This window comes from Diabrotica virgifera, chromosome 7 (genome assembly GCF_917563875.1).
Source record: "Diabrotica virgifera virgifera chromosome 7, PGI_DIABVI_V3a".
NCBI classification, from domain to species: domain Eukaryota; kingdom Metazoa; phylum Arthropoda; class Insecta; order Coleoptera; family Chrysomelidae; genus Diabrotica; species Diabrotica virgifera.
Window position 1 is genome coordinate 52932763 of NC_065449.1, and position 21099 is coordinate 52953861.

At 31.5% G+C, this 21099-nt stretch overlaps 1 protein-coding gene across 2 annotated transcripts in view; it reads left to right on the forward strand.

Annotated features, from left to right (window-relative positions):
* LOC114334432 (transcription factor collier) overlaps window positions 1-21099 on the forward strand; it is a 511411-nt gene that overhangs the window by 192888 nt on the left and 297424 nt on the right. For both annotated transcript variants that reach the window (XM_050656378.1, XM_050656379.1), the window contains exon 6: window positions 13908-13981. In XM_050656378.1, the coding sequence (XP_050512335.1) occupies window positions 13908-13981 (74 nt within the window). The remainder of the gene's footprint in view (window positions 1-13907; window positions 13982-21099) is intronic.

The following is a 21099-nucleotide window of genomic DNA, read 5'->3' on the forward strand; positions in this document are numbered from 1 at the left end:
AGAGATCAGAGATTAATTTTTTTTTAATAAATAATGTTTGATTTTCAACCTATAATTTATTATTTCTTTCCTTCTCTCTTGAATCGTAAGAACGATAAAACATTGACTGAGTATATAATTTTGAGTGTAAAGTAAAGGAGGTAAGTTACATTATAACATTTTGTATATTATTTATATTTTTTTGTTTTGACTATTTTCTGTTTTATTTTGATTTAATACCATTTTTCTTTTAATATTTTTTTTTGTATAAATTCTGGTTCCTTAGGTAACCAGTGGCGCCCAATATTTTATTTTTTGTATTTTTCTTTATTTTTTATTTCACATCCTTATTTCGATTTTTCTATCTTTCTAATTTTTCTAAGCTAATAAGAATATATCATAACATCTATTAAAGAATCCACTCCCTAAAATCTCTGAGAGAGTAGCAACCGAGGTACTTAATAAATTATGTAGCACGAATTTTGTCCAATTCTTAATTAGTCATGTTTCATAAAATAACAGGGGCTATCTTTTGTCTTACATTAAAATGGCCCCATATGACTTCCATTCTTTGTCGTGTTTCATCAAATGGCTTCCATGCGTGGGGCTGTTTCATAAAATTAATTGTGTTACATAAAAATGGCACCCTAGAACGTGGGGCCGCTGCAGTATATACATTATAAATCCAAAATCATGATTTCAAAAGTTTATACATTGTAAATTATGATTCGGGGATGCTCCTAGTAGCATTTAACGTGTCTTGGGTTCTTTATTTCTACTGTATCTTGAATGTAAATTTAGTATAGGTCAGAATATTCTGAGAATATACTTGATTGGTGGAGAAGGCACCAAAATACAGTTGAGTCCGCGAATCTTTACCCGTGCGTCATCATTTAAAGCATACTAAATAAGTCGATGATAAGTCGGAAATTGAAATTTACTAAACGCAACAGTAAGTGACAGTGAGTGACTTGCTGTTGCGTTTAGTAAATTTCAATTTCCGACTTATCATCGACTTATTTCGTATACTTTACTTTAAATGATGACGCACGGGTAAAGATTCGCGGACTCAACTGTATCTATTCGTCATTATAGAAAATGGCCAAGGATTTTCTGGAAACGCCAGCAACATAATATATGTACCTGCGTATATACTATTTTCAAGCGCAGGTTTAACAAGAACAAAGCCAAGAAATCGGCTGAGCGTTGACTCCATGAGAAGTGTTATCTGCCTTAATTCATGGCTTGTCAATTCCGATTTCAATTGTTATTCCGCTTGTTGTTTAAAATAAAATCTAGTTGGCAATTTTATTTTTAACAGGAAAGTAAGTATCATTAATTATTATATAACTATCATGTAGAAATTCTTCAGGCACTTTCAGAGTACTTAATACCTATACTCACATCTTTATATAATGAATGTCTAAGACAACAAAAGTTTCCCAACAACTTTAAACAAGCTGAAGTTATAATTATAAGTAAAGGAGAAGATAAAGATCCAACTTTACCTTAATCTTATAGACCAATATGCTTACTAAACACAATGGGGAAATTACATGAAAAATTACTTTGTAAAAGACTAAATCAAATAAGACACGAAACTGGACTTCACCCAAATCAATATGGCTTTAGGGAAGGAAAATCAACAGAAGATGCTATTAATAAAGTTTTTAATATAATTGGGGGGAGCACAAAGAAGTATGTTTTGATGATCTTTATAGATGTTTCTGGAGCTTTCGACAATTTATGGTGGCCGGCATTATTCGAAAGACTTCGACAGATGCATTGCCCCAGAAACTTGTACGGAAGTTTCAGAAACTATTGTCAAGACCGATATGCCAGCTTAAGTTGTCCAATGGATAAAAAGACGAGACATATAACTAAAGGTTGTCCACAAGGTTCAGTGTGTGGACCTATTTTTTGGGACATAATGTTAGAAGAACTGCTGGAACGGTTAGCTGTGGATCCTGAAGTTCTAGGGAGCATAGCGTATGCGGATGATTTGCTGCTTATCATAGATGCTAATTCAAGAAGAGAACTAGAAATAAAATCAAATGGAGTACTTGAAAATATAAATGAATGGATGAAAAAAGTTAAACTAACTATATCAGAAACAAAAACAACATATAGCCGTATATAAAGGGAAAACTTGAAAGAAATCCAAGTATACAAATAAGGGGGAAAGCAATAAAAAGAACAAAAATAACTAGATATCTTGGTATCATAATCGATGAACCAAGACTCTTTACAAACCATATAAATAGCGTCTGTGAGAAGGCAGCGAAAGTCATGCATTGCATTGCAAGCCTAGCACAAAGGGAGTATAGAATTCCGTTCCAGCATATGCGCGTATACCTGAGTACGATACTTGCCTCAATTGTAGGGTACGGTGCAAGTGTATGGGCACACAGACTAACAAATAATACAAATATTGAAAAACTGAATAAAGCACAAAGAGGTTTCCTTGTTAGAATGACAGGAGCCTTTAGTACTACAGCAACATCAGCTTTAACAGTATTGACTGGTGTAATGCCCATGCACTTGGAAACACAAAAACGTGCATGTAGATATTGGCAAAGAAAAGAAAATTATGAAAAAATAATACAATTAATGGGAATAGAAATCAGAACAAAAAGAGAATTAGAAGAAATATTAAATAGAAAATGGCAAAACGAATGGGATAATTCCCCTAAAGCAAGACGTCTCTATAATTTTATTCCAAATTTAAATAATATACCAAATTATTTTAACCCAAAAAAAGGATTAATCCATTTTCTTACAGGGCACGGTCCGTACCCTACATACATACCTACATAGATTTAACTTAAAAGACAATCAATATTGTGAATGTGGAGAAATAGGCACACCAGAACACATAGTATTTATTTGCGAAAGACAAACAAATACACAAGAACTACAAAGAATGAGAAGAGACCTTTTTGGCATAAATATAGAAAATATAATACAAAATGAAGAATTATTTAATAAACTAAATAATTTAGCGGACATGATATCAAAGAAACAATTAGAATTATATAATATTAGACGATGAAGAAGTCAAGTAAATAATATCCAACCTCTATGAATTTGAATAAGAAATTATACAAAAAAAAATTAAAATTACATATAAAAATATAAAATAAAATATTGGAATAATTAAATAAATATTAATAAAATAAAATAAAATAAATCAAAAATCAAAAAAAAATATTAATCAAACACAAAAAAAATAAACTAAAAACCTTAAATTTTAAAACTCAATGGTTTTAGGCTCACCGAAATACCATTGAGAATATCATAAAGTCGATTAGACCTGCACTTAAATTATTCGTGACTATTTTTAGATGAATAGTGCTGGCATTTCTCATCTGAGAATGAGAAATGGGAGCACTTTTATAAAAATTATATGTTCAAAAAAAAAGTAATAATTTATCTTTTGTTTATTAGTTTTTGTTTAGTTGTTTATTATATTATTTATGTATTGTTGTATATTATTTGTTCATTAGAATTGTTTATTAGAATTGTGTACAATTTGTAGTTTTCATAATTAGTACTAGATTAGGGCTATATTGTTAATTAGTCAAATAGAAAAAATTCTTAAAGTAATAATATTGTAATAAACTACTGTAATCCCATCAGGAAACGACCTGGATTAGTCACAAGAGGCCAGGTCAATTGTATAGTACTATAAATAAATAAAATATCATTAATTATTATTTTTAATTTACATTATTGTAAATCGATTTTTAGCAAAGAAAGTGTTCAATAAATTAAAATATGATATGTTTTACCAAAATAATGTTATCTTTTTCACAAATAAATACGTTTTACAGTTTTCATTGTTAGTCAAGATATTTCAAGATTTCTTGTTTTCTTGACAAAAAATCTTGGTATTGACATAAAATTTCTTGTCTTTTATTGAAATCTAAAATTACTTCTTGTCTTGATCTTGTCTTGAAATCAAGACAAGATCAAGACAAGATCTTGAAATTTTCAAGACCCCTAAGTGAACTCTATAATAAAGTGCTTATTGAAAATAGCGGAGACAGCCGAAAGGTTTAGGCGATAAAAATTGTTTAATTTATAACAGATTTAGTTATATAAATTAAAAAGTCTTTTTTTGATGTAATGTTATTTAAATATAAGGTATTAAAATATAAGTAAAAGCAGGAAGTATATATTATAGAAACTGTTTTATAATAAAAATTTGATCGGCTGTATTCGGAAGTTTTGTACATAATAGCAAGTTATATTGTACCGCAAAAATCGATAGACGCCACTGGTTTATTGCAGGATCCCAAAATAGCCGGATTACCACAAGAGTTGGGACGAAAAGTCCTGGTAATTATAGGGACTTGAGGGTTATTCTATGTTCATTGATGACTAGCAGGACGGGGCAGTAAGTCATTCTTCGGAAGGGGATCTCCCGCAGTAGCATCAGTCGGTTTTATAAGCCGATCTTATCTCATATTTCCATTAAAAACGACGAACGACCTAATCATATCTCGCCTGAATAATGCATTGTGCATCTTGTTATGCCAAATAATTTAAAACCCAATTTCGATTGGTAATTAGAGGGAATATTAATAACTTTCTAAAATATTTGTAATTGGATAAAATTTGTGGTAACATTCGTAATAAAATTCAAATCACATCATTAGATCGAGAGTATTAGGGGCAAGCATAAGAAAAGCCTAATTTGAATAGCCTGTAAAAATTAATTATACTTGTTGAAAGTTTGGAAAATCCTTAAAAATGACACTTTGCTTCATTAACTGTCAATTTTTTTTATTTTTGGTATTTATGTTAATGTATTATGTATTACTTCATAAACAGCATTCACACCCATTTTAAAGAAAAACACAATAATAATTTTAATTTTATAAATTTAATTGTTCATTTGTGTATCCCTATTTGGGGATTATGGTACATGCAATTCTATGAACAGAATTAAAGGATTGGAAATGTGGATTCATAAACGGATGTTGAAGATACCTTAGGCAGCAAAAAGAACTAATGAAGTACAGTGGAACCCCGATAAGTCGGCCTCCAATAACCCGAAAATCCGGCTAACCCTGACCGATTTTCATCAGACAAAACAAACATTTTTACAGTTTGACTGAGTTTTTTACCAAGAAATTATCAATAATGTAGTATACAACTTACGTAATTTAGATGTAATGTGCATATATCTATTTCATGTTTTTGCAATTATAATGGAGTTTATCTCGAAGTATAGTGTATTATATTTATACTTACCACATTATCCGGCTAACCCGGATTTTCGATAACCCGGATCGGCCGCGGTCCCTATTAACCCGACTTATCGAGGTTCCACTGTAGTAAGGAGGGTTAACAAAGATAGAACTGCTAAAGACTGTTTAACACTGGAAAATGTCTTATCTGGGACGTCTAGTGAGGGGAAATCGATACCTAATACTACAACTGATCCTTAAGGGAGTAGGCGCAAAAGTTATCTTTTAGTGACCATGGAGTCAATTGTTGATATTATATGGTTCCGTCTATTGGTGACTGTAAATCTGAGCTTTATAACACAAGATATTATTTACACGTAGCTCGCTATTTTTAAGTTTGTAAAATTTTTTGAATTTTACAAAAGTTTTATATTCGTTTCTCGTCTTTAATATAATCAGTGGCATCAAATAGCTAATCCATACAATAATCAATTCAATGTTTTATAGTAAATAGTCCAGGAACCCAAGCTTTTCACCTCTAAATTTTTACAGAATTTATCGGTTAGCTTAAAAGTTTGAGAATAAGTAGTGCATAGTCCAAGGATCAAAATCTATATGATGCCGTAAGGCGCTTTTACCATGGAGTTGTTTGCCACCCCATCTCGGGGGTGGAAACTTTTTATTATATTTTGACCGCAAAAGTTGATAAAAATTTTCATTCTAAGCTAAAAATGTTCTAATATACATTTTTTTGATAAAATTAACAGTTTTTGATTTATTCGATATCGAAAGTGTTAGTTTTATTCAATTATTTTTAATGGGAAAATAAGTTAATAATAAATTTTAGTTTTATATCGAAAAAATGAATTTTTTTTGATAATACTCATTTGCGATTCACTCAATTTTTGCCGTAAAAATAATTTCTTTAAACCAAGTTCTTGGGAATTATATAACCTACAATTTCATATTTAAACATTTTTTCATATCTCTGATGCTAATCTTTCTATTCTGAAGAAAATGGCATTTTTTACTAAACTACAAAAATTCGTTATTAACTCCAGTTTTTAAACACTAATCATTTTAAGCCAGTCAAACTTCTAGACTCTATTAATAATACATAAATAAGGAAGAATGAATAAGGCCAATGACTAAAAACACCGCTAACTTACATTATTTTGCTTCCAATTGGATTTCTCCTTTTTTATTTTTTATCTTAGAAAGTTTGTTAAAAAGAATTTTGTAGGCTTTTACAAGATCTATAAGACTATTAATATTAAATCTTTTTCAAATCATCAGTCGCAAAAAGAGGTGACTTTGAAAGGATTGGTAAAAGTAGTTTTTGGATGTTATTACACGTTTTAATTGTCAATGGCTCACTCAATTTTTGCCGTAGAAAAAATTTTTGCAAACCAGGTTCTTGGGAATTAAATAGGCTACAATTTCATATTTAAACATTTTTTCATATCTCCGATGATAATCTTTCTATTCTGAAGAAAATTCGCTTTTGACTCTATTTTTTAAAAACTAATCATTCTAAACTGGTCAAACTTCTAGAACCTATTAATAATACATAAATAAAGAAGACCAAATAAGCTCAATGACTAATTTTAATTAGGGTGGTGATTAGGAGGTTTCTTCCGATCACTTTTTGGCTGAAAAAATGAGGGACTGATATTCTTTTCATTATAAGTCACTTAATTCTTGAGCTAGAGACTTTTTTTATTTCTGGAGATAGATACTTTTTAATACACTTTACATACTTTAAATTAGTTTGCACAAGTTATTCTCGAAAAATGCATAGTTTTCCCGTATTTTGACTTTGAAACTACAATATTTAGCATTTGACGAAGAAGAGCTAACATTTAATAAAGTACTTATAGCTCGATTACTATTCGTCTTAAAGAAAATTAAAAACGCTTTTGTTTATTTTTTAAAAGGTACATTTTTGTTAAGTAAAGTTGTTTTGATAAAACGAAAAGTTTTGGAATTATTAGCAGAAAACCTATTAAAAACATTTATTTTTTCGATATAAAACGTAACACTTTCGATAGCGAATAAATCGAAAAATACTAATTTTGTGAAAAAAATGTATAGAACGTTTTTTGCTTAGAATGAATGTTTTACCAACTTTTGCTGTCAAAATATAATAAAAAAATTCCACCCCCGAGATGGGGTGGCAATCACCCCCATGGTAAAAGCGCCTTTCGGCATCATATAGATTTTGATCCTTGGACTATCTACTACTTATTCTCAAATGTTCAAGCAAATCGATCCATTCTGTAAAAATTGCGAGGTTTTGTTCTTTTTTTAATCTTCATTACTTGGACTAAAACGTCAAGCAAGTAATCAAGGAACTGAAAAACAGTACTATTACTATTTTTTACGGAATTTATTATTTTTTAAAACCTTATTAAACGTATTAAAAACTTGTGTAAGTAGTCCTAATTACTTGTAAAGCGTCCGATTAGAGACCTAAGGGAATTGACAAGGATGTAATATATCATAATATTTATACAGGCCTTAAAATGATATGATAGACCACACAATTTGATGAGACAAAATAATTTCTTATGTATTATGTACACATTCACAAATGACCATATTTTATTGAACTTGTAATCATAGCTAATTGACATAAAAGGGAAAACTTAATAAAAAGGTAAAAATTAAAAACTATTGTTAAAAACTGGTTTGAATTTGTTCGAAAATAATTCTTAAGAATGTATTAACAACTTAATTTATTAGTCGGTGTAATGTAGTATATCAAATATAGGCTTTAAAATGATATGATAGACCACACAATTTGATGAGACAAAATAATTTCTTATGTATTACACATTCACAAATGACCATATTTTATTGAACTTGTAATCATAGCTAATTGACATAAAAGGGAAAACTTAATAAGAAGGTAAAAATTAAAAGCGGTTGTTAAAAACTGGTTTGAATTTATTCGAAAATAAATTCTTAGGAATGTATTAACAACTTAATTGATTAGTCGGCAGGTTACTTTGTACGGTGTTTAGATTGTGTTTAGAGTTATAATCATTTTACCTTAAAAAATTATAAAAGGGAAAATCCCAGTAGTTGGCTGTATACCATAGTTCAAACAAACTTACAATGAAGTAAACAACTTCGAATGTATTATAGCATATTTTATTCCTCAGAACGTATTTGGTCCAGTTGGATCATCATCAGTGAAACCTTCTTCTTTTGCCCTTTAATTCGTCCAATTTTGAACATAGGCTTCCCCCAGTTTCCTCCATTTGTCTCTGTTTAGTGCTTTTTGTTTCCAGTGCGTTCCTCCTATCTTTTTAATGTCGTCTCCCCATCTCATCTGGGATCGTCCTCTTGCTCTCTTTCCTGTCCATGGTCTCCATTGTTGTATCGTGGTATTCCACCTGTTGTCCATTTGTCTAGCGTTATGACCCGCGAAGCTCCATTTTAGCCTGGCTATATCTTGTCCTGAGTCTTTGATTTTTGTTTTATTTCTTACCCAGTTGTTTTGCTTTTTGTCTGTCAATTTTACTCCTAACATTGCTCTCTCCATGACTCTTTGTGTCTTCATTATTTTATCCATGTTTGCCTTGGTCAAGGTCCATGTCTGGCATGCGTATGTGAGAATTGGGAGTATGCACTGGTCAAACACTCTTGCTTTTAAGTTTTGTTGTATTTTTTTATTCTTTAGGATCCATTTAAAATAAAAATATAGCACTCTACATCTAATTATGCAGGGTAAAATATTAGGCAGAAGCAGTCGAGGAAGAAGAAGAACATCTTGGTTAAGAAATTTGAGGCAATGGTTTGGTCACACTTCGGAATCGCTCTTCAGATCTGCTGCGAATAAAGTTATGATAGCCAACATGATCGCTAACGTTCGATAAACGGACATAGCACCCGAAGAAGAAGAAGGATCCATTTTAATTTTTCAAATCCTGCCCAGGCTAATCTGACCCGTCTTTTTACCTCCACAAAAAATTGGCCAGCGCAAGTACATGTAATAATTATTATTACATGTACTTGCGCTGGGCAATTTTCTTTGTGACACGGTGACAGGAAAATACAGCGTGTTTTATATGTTCGTTCATGGGTACTCTTTCATTTTTCCGACTGTAACAAAGTTGGAACGTGGGTTAAGCTATCTCGACTAGTGACAATCGATTTAGCGTATAAAAATACTATGAAAAAGACTACAAACTTGCTGTAGATAACGCATTTCGAGCTTTTCGGCGAATAAACAATTATTTTGTTATTAACAAAATAAGAACACATTTTGAGTAATCGCGTATAGTCGCATTCGATTCGGCGACCAAAAATACACCAGAAAAGGCCTTAACACTATCAATTTATTTACAGGGCTTTTAATAATTCCTGAAAAACTCCTAATTTTATCATAATTTGTTCTTCTTCAGGTGCCATCTCCGCTACGGAGGTTGGCAATCATCATAGCTATTTTAATTGTTGAGGCAGTAGCTCTAAATAGTTGTTTTGAGCTGCATCCAAACCACTCTCTCAGGTTCGTCAACCATGAAATTCGTCTTCTTCCGATGCTTCTTCTGCCATCTATCTTTCCCTGCATTATGAGTCGTAGGATGCCATACTTCTCGCCCCGCATCACATGTCCGAGATACTGTAGCTTCTTTTCTTTAATTGTAAGTTCAACTTCCTTTTCTTTTTCATAATTCATAATTTGTTAATAACAATTAAACGCACCACATTTGGGCTTCCAGACCACTTCCATTGGATTCAGCGGCCCAAAAAACCTATAATACCAGCATCAAATCGCGACGAACTAAAAGTGTCCACGGGACCCCCTATGTAGCGACTAGACACTAGACTACTAGACTATTCATTATAAGTTTATTTTACTTTAACTTGATAGGGGATAGACTCGTCTAAGTAATTAGTATCTACGACATACACGTTTTTTTACCGCATGAACTCTTAGGATTCAAAATCTTACTGTTCATTATGGAGTTTACAATTTCTGAGAAAGTTTATTGTTTTACTATATGGTCAGCTATTAGAGCTTCAGATTGTGTTGTACCTTTGCTATTCATCTTGCTGTTGAGTACGCTGGACAGTCTATCATTATATGTTTCACTGAAATTGGTGTTTGAGAATTGAGGCAAATCGACTGAGAGTGTTTGAAAATAATGTCTCCATGTTTAAATTTTGTGTAACCTAGCCGAAATCTGATGAAAGCTACTTGGTCATGTCTTTGATCAGAGCAGAAATAATTTCTGGTTTGATAATTTTTAGTTCTTTTTTCTATTTTTCTCTATTTTTTTCTTGTCAAGTTTTGTTAATGTTTTTATTAATGCTTTCTGGTCTGAAATTGATATAATTTGCATTAGATTCCCTTGTTACTGACAGTTTCTGTTGCTATCAGCCGCTTCATTACCCATTATTTCAACATAGGATGGTACCCATAAGAATGTTATATATTTGTAACATGTCATAACATGAGTAGGATAAATACATTTGACACCATTTAGGACACTTATGCCCGGTTGCACCAACAGATCTTAGGCTTAAGTCGAGAATATCATAAGAATTAATATACTGTAATTATAATATATTACAATAACAATACCATAATATAATAATAGATATAATTGATAATAAGGTAAGAATCTAAAATGATGGTGCAACGTAAGTAATACTCAAGGAGGCCCTATTTATAAGTAGAGCTTAGCTAATCTGGAGCTTAAGATTTGTTGGTGCAACCAGGCATAACAGACAGAATGTGATATAATAAAAAAATTGATATCGTTGCTGGTAATATATTATTCTACACTACTTTGCTAGGCGACTGACAGAGGTGCTGTCTTCGAAAACAGGTGTTGCAGTTAAATCATTGCTGCTTTTGGAGGCTTCAGTAAAACCTGGTTTAAAATTTTTACTAAAGGGATATCATGCCAAAAATAATTTTGTTACTGACTTAGTAGGAAACATCAACAATAGCTCGCATTACTTTATTTTGGAACCTCTGCAAGATGGATATGTTGGAGTTGCTAGCAGTTCCGCACAGCCGGATGCCGTAGGTCCACGCAAATTTCAATGCTTTTTCGGATAATAATATTTTGTTGTTTAACGAGAATTTTAATTTGCGACTGATAAGCCATTTGTTTCTTAGTTTGAGGCCAAGTTGCTTGCGCTTACTGAATTTGTGTTTTGTCCAAGTCAGTCGTCGATGCAGGTGCATGAAGAGGTGCTTGGTGCTATATTGTAAAAGTTGACAATTAATAAACTGAACAGCAGGGCACGTGTGACGCCACGTATGTTGATTTCAATTTATTTGCCTTAATACGCCATCTTTTTAGCCAGTTTTGGGCCTTGTTCAGACTAGTTTGCAGGTTCATAGAGGCTGATGTTGAATCAGTGTGGGACACCAAAATGGCTGTATCATCATTAAAAGTCGCAACAGTGATAAGTCGTAGTATTGATAGCACGTCTGCGGTATACAATAGGTAAGAGATCGGTCCAAGTACGCTACCTTGTGGATCTCCTGTATTTATTGGATACAACTTTCATGATTTATTTGGAGATGCCGATTCAGGAAGTACCAAATAAATCTTGGCAGTACCTATCTCTCGAAGGTATGATTTTAGAAGTTGAAAGTGGGGATGAGGCTCAATCTTCTTTAGTTTAACTTGCAATTCTTCGTGCCACACCTTCGAAAGTCGAAAGCCTGAGATATATCAAGGATCGTTTCTGAACAATATCTCTTAATATTCAGATCCTCATTGATTTGATTTACCAATCTAAGAAGTTGCTCTAAAATCCCATGTTTAGTTAGAATACTAGTCTCAAGTATAGACCTGAAAGAAAGAATAAAAACCAAATATTGTAAAGAACAAAAAAGCTGATTTCTGTTTCAAACGGTTAAAAATAATGATATAATGACCAATATGATGACAAAAGTATATCTACTCCATTAAAAAATATAAATTTAAATTGTTCATATACATAATATTACCTATATATTATATATATATATCTGTCTTGAGCAACCTCCACCCAATTCCTCGACTCCGCCACCGGAGTTGAGGGCGTCCGCGTGGTCTCCTTCCAGTTGGGACTTCCTACCATACCAGTCTTTCTGTTCTTTGGTCAGAATGTCTTTTGAGGTGTCCCGCCCATTGGAGTCTTCTGGACTTTATTTCTTTTATGATGTTGGAGTCTGGGTAAATTTCTTCGAGTTTTTTGTTAGTTTTTATCTTATATTGTCCTGATGCTTCTTCCAGCACAGGACCAAAGATCTTCCTTAGGATTCTTCTTTCCCAAACAAGTAGTCTCTCTTCGTTTGCCTTTGTTATCGTCCATGTTTCGCTTCCATACATCACAACGGGTCGTATGATTGTTTTATAGACTTGTATCTTCGTACGTCTTGTTAACTGTTTTGATTTTATAAGGTTTTGGAGGGCAAAAAGACAGACATCTGTTGCCCGCCTGTATCCTGTTGTTTATTTCTTGTGATCCGTTATTGTCGTCAGTTATTGTTGTTCCAAGATACTTGAATTCTCTAACGCGCTCAAAGTTAAAGTCATCGATGGTGATGTTCTGACCAATTCTGTCTCTGCTTTGATTATTGCGGCTCATATATATATATATTTCGTTCGTCTTGTTTTCGTCGATTTGGATCTTCTCTGCTTTCTTCTCGAACCTCACAAAAGTCTCCTTTATCCTTAATCGTGTGTTACCTATTAGATCGATATCGTCTGCAAATGCCAGTAGTAAGTTTGGTCCTTCTCGATGAAATACTGTATTGGGTTTTTCTATTCTTGCACTTCTGATTATGTGCTCCAGAGCTAAATTGAAGAGTTGTGGTGAAAGTGCATCTCCCTGTTTTAGTCCATTGTTTATTTTAAATGTCTCCGAGTATTTTTGTCCAACTGTCACCTTACATCGTAACTGTTCCATACACATTAATTGCATTAATAATGGCAAAAACAAATTACCGCCCCTAAGTCGTGGCTACACCTCTCTTTAATGTCAAATATTGCTTTAATTAACGGCAATAGTCGTTACTGTGGCCCCAGATTAACCGATATATGACATCTTCTATCAGACTCCAGCTTGCTACTCCGTAGAGGAGGACACTAAAGACGTAACTTCTAACAATTCTTACGCGTATATTGGTAGACAGAGAAATTCTTCCTTTAAAAGAGCTGACTTTTTCAAAACGAGTTTTTATTTCATAGCTATTATCCCAAGTATCCCAAATTTTGCAGCCCAGATAGCAGATTTTCTGTACTTTTTCTAGGGGTGTATTATTTACGGTAATTTGGGAGTTTATTTTGTTGTTCTTACTAACAATTAAAATTAATCGTTATTAATTAAATAATTATTAACATTAGTAAATGTTAAACAAAAAATTAGTTTTTTGTTTATTTTTTATCAAATTATAATAATTAAATAAAAAGTTAAATTTAAATTGGCCATTTACATAAATATGTATGATCAATTACCAAATTCGCACTTTTAAATGTAATTTTAAGTTAAAACGAACCGTATCGAACAAACATAAAATAAGCCATCATACTTGATTAGTTTTGAAATTAATTGGAATTATTTAATTAAGTGATTTGAATTTTGCTGTCATTATCAAAATGCAAATAATTTATTTTTCAAACGAATCGCCACCAATCTAGCGCACGGTTATTTTGAATTCATGCATTTGATTAAAATTTCGTAACGGGTAAATATACCAGATCATTTTTGTTGCAGGCCATCATCTACGAGGGCCAGGACAAAAATCCGGAAATGTGTAGGGTGTTGCTGACACACGAAATTATGTGCAGGTAAGTCTTTATTGTATTATTCTTTTATAATAGTTCAGAGAAATAAGGAAAAAAATATCTTGTTGGTGACACAACCCCCTCCAGGCCGAAAGCAAATTTTTTGAGTAGTATGGACATCTATATTAATAACCTATATGTTTCCTGCAGCCGATTTTGATGATATATATAATTATAAACAAATGAAGATCAAAAAACGGCAAATTTTCGTTTTTTCGTCTATAACCAAGAAGTTAAGTATTTTAAACAAATTTGAGAGTAAGAAACTCATAAATCGTATAAAAAACTTCAATATGATGTTCGCTGAATATATTTATCCTTATTGGTTGCTTAGAAAATTGCAAAATAAACAATAAATTTTGAGTTTTTATAAATATTTATAACTTATGTAAAAATTAACTTAAAACTTTCTTATTACACGTAAAGCTGAGACTTCTTGTGCTTAAATCATACCCTAAAGTTCAAAGCAACTGGTCAATAATAGTTTAAGAGGTATTTAATTTGTTTATCCCAAATTAATTTTTTTTTGCAACGCTATAAGTCAGAAAATAATGAAGTTACACCAATACTTAGTCCTGTCGCCAGGGGGGGTACAATGGCCTCCTTAATTCAGATAGACTTACCCAAGTTTTTTTTTATATGTTTTGACCCGTAGAATACGAATTTTTTGGGTAACAGTTGATCCGGATGTCGATAAGATTGTTATAGACAAAGAACTTGAGGAATTACATAACAGCGATTTCTCGCAAAACAAAACATCTTTTTATATTTTTTGGATCATTTTAAGCAAAAAATATTCCTACAAGCTTTTTCGTAGAAAGCATAGTTTTCGAGATAACCGCGGTTGAACTTTCAAAAAATCGAAAAATTGCAATTTTTGAACCCGAATAACTTTTAGTCCTGTCGCCAGGGGGGGTACAACGGCCTCGTTAATTCAGATGGACTTACCCAAGTTTTTTTTATGTATTTTGACCCGTAGAACACGAATTTTTTGGGTAACAGTTGATCCGGATGTCGATAAGATTGTTATAGACCAAGAACTTGAGGAATCAAATAACAGCGATTTTTGGCAAAACAAAACAATATTTTGTATTTTTTGGGTCATTTTAAGCAAAAAATATTTCTACAAGTTTTTTAGTAGGATGCACAGTTTTCGAGATAAACGCGGTTGAACTTTGAAAAAATCGAAAAAATGCAATTTTTAAACCCGAATAACTTTTGATTAAAAAATAAAATAGCAATTCTGCTTAGCGCCTTTGAAAGTTCAAGTCAAATTATGTCGGTTTTGATTATTTGCATTGCTAAAAATTTATTGTGTTATTGTTAAACAAAGCTAAAAACAACTAGTGCGTGAGTGATGTTTCTATGATTTCTCATTTAAAATCGAACGAGTAGGTAGAATAGGTACTAGTGCAATCAAGACTATTTCTACGTTACATGCGTTAAAACGCATGTAAAAGCACGGGAAACCCTACGTGTTTATAGCTTTGTTAAACAATAAAAAAAATAAATTTTTACCAATGCAAATAATCAAAACCGATATAATTTGACTTAAACTTTCAAATGCGGTAAGCAGACTTGCTATTTTATTTTTTAATCAAAAGTTATTCGGGTTCAAAAATTGCAATTTTTCGATTTTTTTAAAGTTCAACCGCGTTTATCTCGAAAACTGTGCATCCTACGAAAAAACTTGTAGAAATATTTTTTACTTAAAATGGCCCAAAAAATACAAAATATTGTTTTGTTTTGCCAAAAATCGCTGTTATTTGATTCCTCAAGTTCTTGGTCTATAACAATCTTATCGACATTCGGATCAACTGTTACCCAAAAAATTCGTGTTCTACGGGTCAAAATACATAAAAAAAACTTGAGTAAGTCCATCTGAATTAACGAGGCCGTTGTACCCCCCCTGGCGACAGGACTATTTTGATTAAAAAATAAAGTAGCAATTCTGCTTACCGCATTTGAAAGTTTAAGTCAAATTATATCGGTTTTGATTATTTGAATTGCTAAAAATTAATTTTTTTATTGTAAACAAATCTATAAACACATAGTGTTTCCCGTACCTAATACATGCGTTTTAACGCATGCTACGTAGAAATTGCCTCGCTTGCACTTGTAGCTACTCTACCTACTAGTTCGATTTTAAATGAGAAATAATTGAAAATATCACTCACATACTAGGTGTTTATAACTTTGTTTAACAATAAAATAATAAATTTTTAGCAATGCAAATAATCAAAACCGATATAATTTGACTTAAACTTTCAAATCCGGTAAGCAGAATTGCTACTTTATTTTTTAATCACAAGTTATTGGGTTCAAAAATTACAATTTTTCGATTTTTTGAAAGTTCAACCGCGGTTTTCTCGAAAACTATGCATTCTACGAAAAAACTTGTAGGAATATTTTTTGCTTAAAATGACCCAAAAAATACAAAAAGATATTTCGTTTTGCGAGAAATCGCTGTTATGTAATTCCTCAAGTTCTTTGTCTATAACAATCTTATCGACATCCGGATCAACTGTTACCCAAAAAATTCGTATTCTGCGGGCCAAAATATATAAAAAAAACTTGGGTAAGTCCATCTGAATTAAGGAGGCCGTTGTACCCCCCCTGGCGACAGGACTATACTTTGGATAGTTTATAAAAGAAGAAGATTTATACTATGAATTTAATTAAAAAAGATGACAAAAATAATTCTAAATACTGCAAAAATATTTTGCAAAAACTTGTGAATTAAAAAAAGGGGGGGCTAACTTCGTCCCTAATTATCCTAGGACAATTGTTTTTCTTTCTAAATGTGTATAAAAATTCAGTCTTTCCAAATATGAAAAAATAATTTTTCTACAGGTAACGGGTTATTCTAATTGTTTATAAGTAAGCAAAAAATCGATGTGTTTTTGCAAAATAATTTTACACTCTTCAAAATAACTTTTTGTATTTTTTTTTTAATTAAGTCAATAGTATAAATGTTCTTCTTCCATAAACTGTCAGAAGTCTTACTGTAACCTCATAATTTTCTGACTTATAGTGTTACAAAAAAATGAATTTTGGATAAACAAATTAAATACCTAACTTTTAAAATATTTCACTAATTGCTTTGAAATTTAAAATATAATTTAATCATCAGAAGTCTCAGCAATTTGTGTAATAAGAAGGTTCTAAGTTAATTTTTACCTAAATTATGAATATTTATAAAAACTCAAAATTTATGATTTATTTTGCAATTTTCTAAGCAACCAATAGGGATAGGCATATTCAGCGAAAGCCATATTGAAATTATTTAGACGATTTATGAGTTTCTTACTCTCAAATTTGTTTAAAATGCCTAACTTTTTAGTTATAGACGAAAAAAGCGAAAATTTACGGTTTTTTGATCTTCATTTGTTTATAACTATGTATATCATCAAAATCGGCTGCAGGAAACATAAAGGTTATTAATATAGATATCCATACTACTCAAAAAATTTGGTTTCGGCCTGGAGGGGGATGTGTTACGAGAAAAATCTTATTTCTCTGGACTATAATAAATTTCGTACTATTACGCTAACCTTCTTCTTTTAATTATTGGAGATATTTCAATCTGTTTAATTATGAAATTGCCTCTGGTTAATTTTCCGGGAGATAGACTGCTAACTATCCCTCCATCTTTTAGGTGATCTTGAACAGGGCGAGTTGTTTTCAAGGCAATTTTTGGGAGAGGCAAATAACTAATCCCTTACCTAGGAGGGCAATTTACTCTTACCAAGATCAATAAATACAGCAAAAATAAAGGTGATACTTCTTCTTTTTCTTCGGCTTTTCCCATTATGAGTTCGCCGCTTTCATCCTCTACAGCAGTCTATTCTCCCAGTCAGCTTCTCTGAGGTCTCTATCTATCATAACATTTCCTATTAGTCTAAGAGCTAGAGGCGAGAAATCATTGTCATAAGTAATATGGAGTTTGGCATGTGAAATGTGTCTATTGTATGTTGATAATTATGACCCCTTTCAGGCTGACACCTCAGTGGATACAGGGAGTAGCAATAAGGGATGAAAGGGGAAAGTTAACGAAGTCATTCAAGGTTTTCACCTATTTTGTTAAACCTCCATCGATTTACATGAAAATTGGTGAGTAGTTAGAGCATACCTCAAGAAATAAAACTGATATGGTGCAAACGTGCGCTTTTACCCTGGGGGTGGATGCCACCCCTTCTCGGGGGTGAACACTATTTTATTAAAAATAACCCCATTAATCGATAGAGGGACAAATTTTAAGCAAAATTTATTACCCCTAATTATTAAAATAAATCAATACTTTTTGAGTTATTAAAGATCAAAGATTTGAATTTTTCGTGAAATAAATGCATGATGTAAAGCGATTTTTCGTAAATAATTCAAAAACTGTAAGTTTTATCAAAATAGTTACGATTACCAAAATTGAATATAATAAAAAATAAAAGAGATTTCTTATTCGAAAAACCTTTGAGAATTAATAAAAAGTGAGTTATAGGTGATGGAATGTATATTTTTTTTTTCGGCTAGTACCCACATCTATGTATTCAAGCTCAAATAACGGGAAAACGGTGCATTTTATAAAATATATTTACTGAACACTTGTCAAAGTACTTAGAAATATGTATCAAATGAGCTCCCGGAAAAGTTGATACCATTAAACACTATGCTACAAACATTTTTCAAAGTTTAGGCTCCAAAAATTTGGAGCTTAATTATTATATTATTTATATAAGTTTTTAAAATTGTTTTAAGACATTTATATAAAATATAGGAAAAATGTGTTCGAATATTATGTCAAATGTGCCCATTATTGGACACCCTCAGTTTCTGTACATACATATTCAGTTTATACAGGGGCGGTTCTAGACCAAAAAAAGTTAGGGGCAAGGGAACACAACCGGTGAATAAACAAGATAACGTGCCTTTTTAACGAAAATTATAGTACAAAAGTACTGTAAAAACTGTAGGGGGGGCAGCTGCCCCCCTGCCCCTGGCTAGAACGCCACTAAGTTTATATCGATAGAAAAAATTCAATTAAATATCAAAATAATATAAAAATAATATTTTAGTAACATACATATTATTTCAAAAATATATTACTTCATATAAACTGTAAAAGAATTGAAATATCAAACAAATAAATATTACTTATTAATTTTAATGTAAGCAATGTTAAATGGCAGGTTACAAATTTTTGGTGCTGTCTACCCAATGATTTATGTATTATGTATATTATATTGTATAATATACAGTGTGTCTACTTAAGTTGGACACATATATTACGGGACACTTTTTTATTTTTAATTTTACGAAATAAAGTTATAATTCATAAAAAGTTCTGCATCGTCTAAAACCTACGATTCAATCATCAGATAGCAAATTTTATCTATATTATAGGAGGTATTTTAAAAAATATGAATTTCGCTCAAGATTAAAGTACCTTTTTTTTCACACTGTTGTAAATTATTGTTACTACGAAAAATTGTTTGGAATTAAAAACTGTGTTCTAATTACATTATGCTACAAACATTTTTCAAAGTTTAGGCTCCAAAAATTTGGAGCTTAATTATTATATTATTTATATAAGTTTTTAAAATTGTTTTAAGACATTTATGTAAAATATAGCAAAAATGTGTTTGAATATTGTGTCAAATGTGCCCATTATTGGACATCCTCAGTTTCTGTACATATTCAGTTTATACAGGGGCTGTTCTAGACCAAAAAAAGTTGGCAAGTGAACACAACCGGTGAATAAACAAGATAACGTGCCTTTTTAACGAAAATTATAGTACAAAAGTACTGTAAAAACTGTAGGGGGGGGGCAGCTGCCCCATTGCCCTTGGCTAGAACGCCACTAAGTTTATATCGATAGAAAAAATTCAATTAAATATCAAAATAATATAAAAATAATATTTTAGTAACATACATATTATTGCAAAAAGATATTACTTCATATAAACTGTAAAAGAATTGAAATATCAAATAAATAAATATTACTTATTAATTTTAATGTAAGCAATGTTAAATGGCAGGTTACAAATTTTTGGTGCTGTCTACCCAATGATTTATGTATTATGTATATTATATTGTATAATATACAGTGTGTGTACTTAAGTTGGACACATATATTACGGGACACTTTTTTATTTTTAATTTTACGAAATAAAGTTATAATTCATAAAAAGTTCTGCATCGTCTAAAACCTACGATTCAATCATCAGATAGCAAATTTTATCTATATTATAGGAGGTATTTTAAAAAATATGAATTTCGCTCAAGATTAAAGTACCTTTTTTTCACACTATTGTAAATTATTGTTACTACGAAAAATTGTTTGGAATTAAAAACTGTGTTCTAATATATGCAATAGTTGTTATTATTATAATTAAATAATTAATAATTATTATAATAATGTAACTATTATCTACATTCTCCTAATAAAAAGAAAATATTTAATTTTTTTCTCAAATTAGAGATACCTACCAATCATCATTTTTATTTATAACTCTTTTATTATTAATTTTACGAACAAAAATTATTCTTCATAAAAAGATCTGCACGGTCTAAAATCCAAGATGCAATCATAAACATAAGATTACAGAATAAGCCAAATAAAAACGGAACATACGCAGTTAATACAGTGTATCGGAACTATGTTTGAAATAGTCGACCAATATATGACAAACATAAACCATAGCAACTCAACTACCTGTCTCCTTTTAGGCAAAGGCTATGGCCAGAAAAGCGACAATTTACGGCGCCATAATAACAGCAAAATGAAGCGCGAAAATGGGTACTGGGAAGAAGGATCTGGGTCCAAATTTGTAGCTCATCTAACCACAACAACGACCGAAACACTGTATTTACATCTCGCAACACGCCGTAATTTACATCCCCATCTGGTCATGCTTTTTACTGCCGCTTCATTTTACTGCTCTAACTGCGCTGTAACAGCAGTAAAATGAAGCGGCAGTAACTGCAGTAAAAAGCATGGCCAGACGGGGATGTAAATTACGGCGTGTCGCGTTTTGGTCTTGGTTGTGGCTAGATGAGATACAAATTTGGACCCAGGTCCATTTGTTTGCAACACGACGCCGAAGATGGACCCGTTCGATATTGCT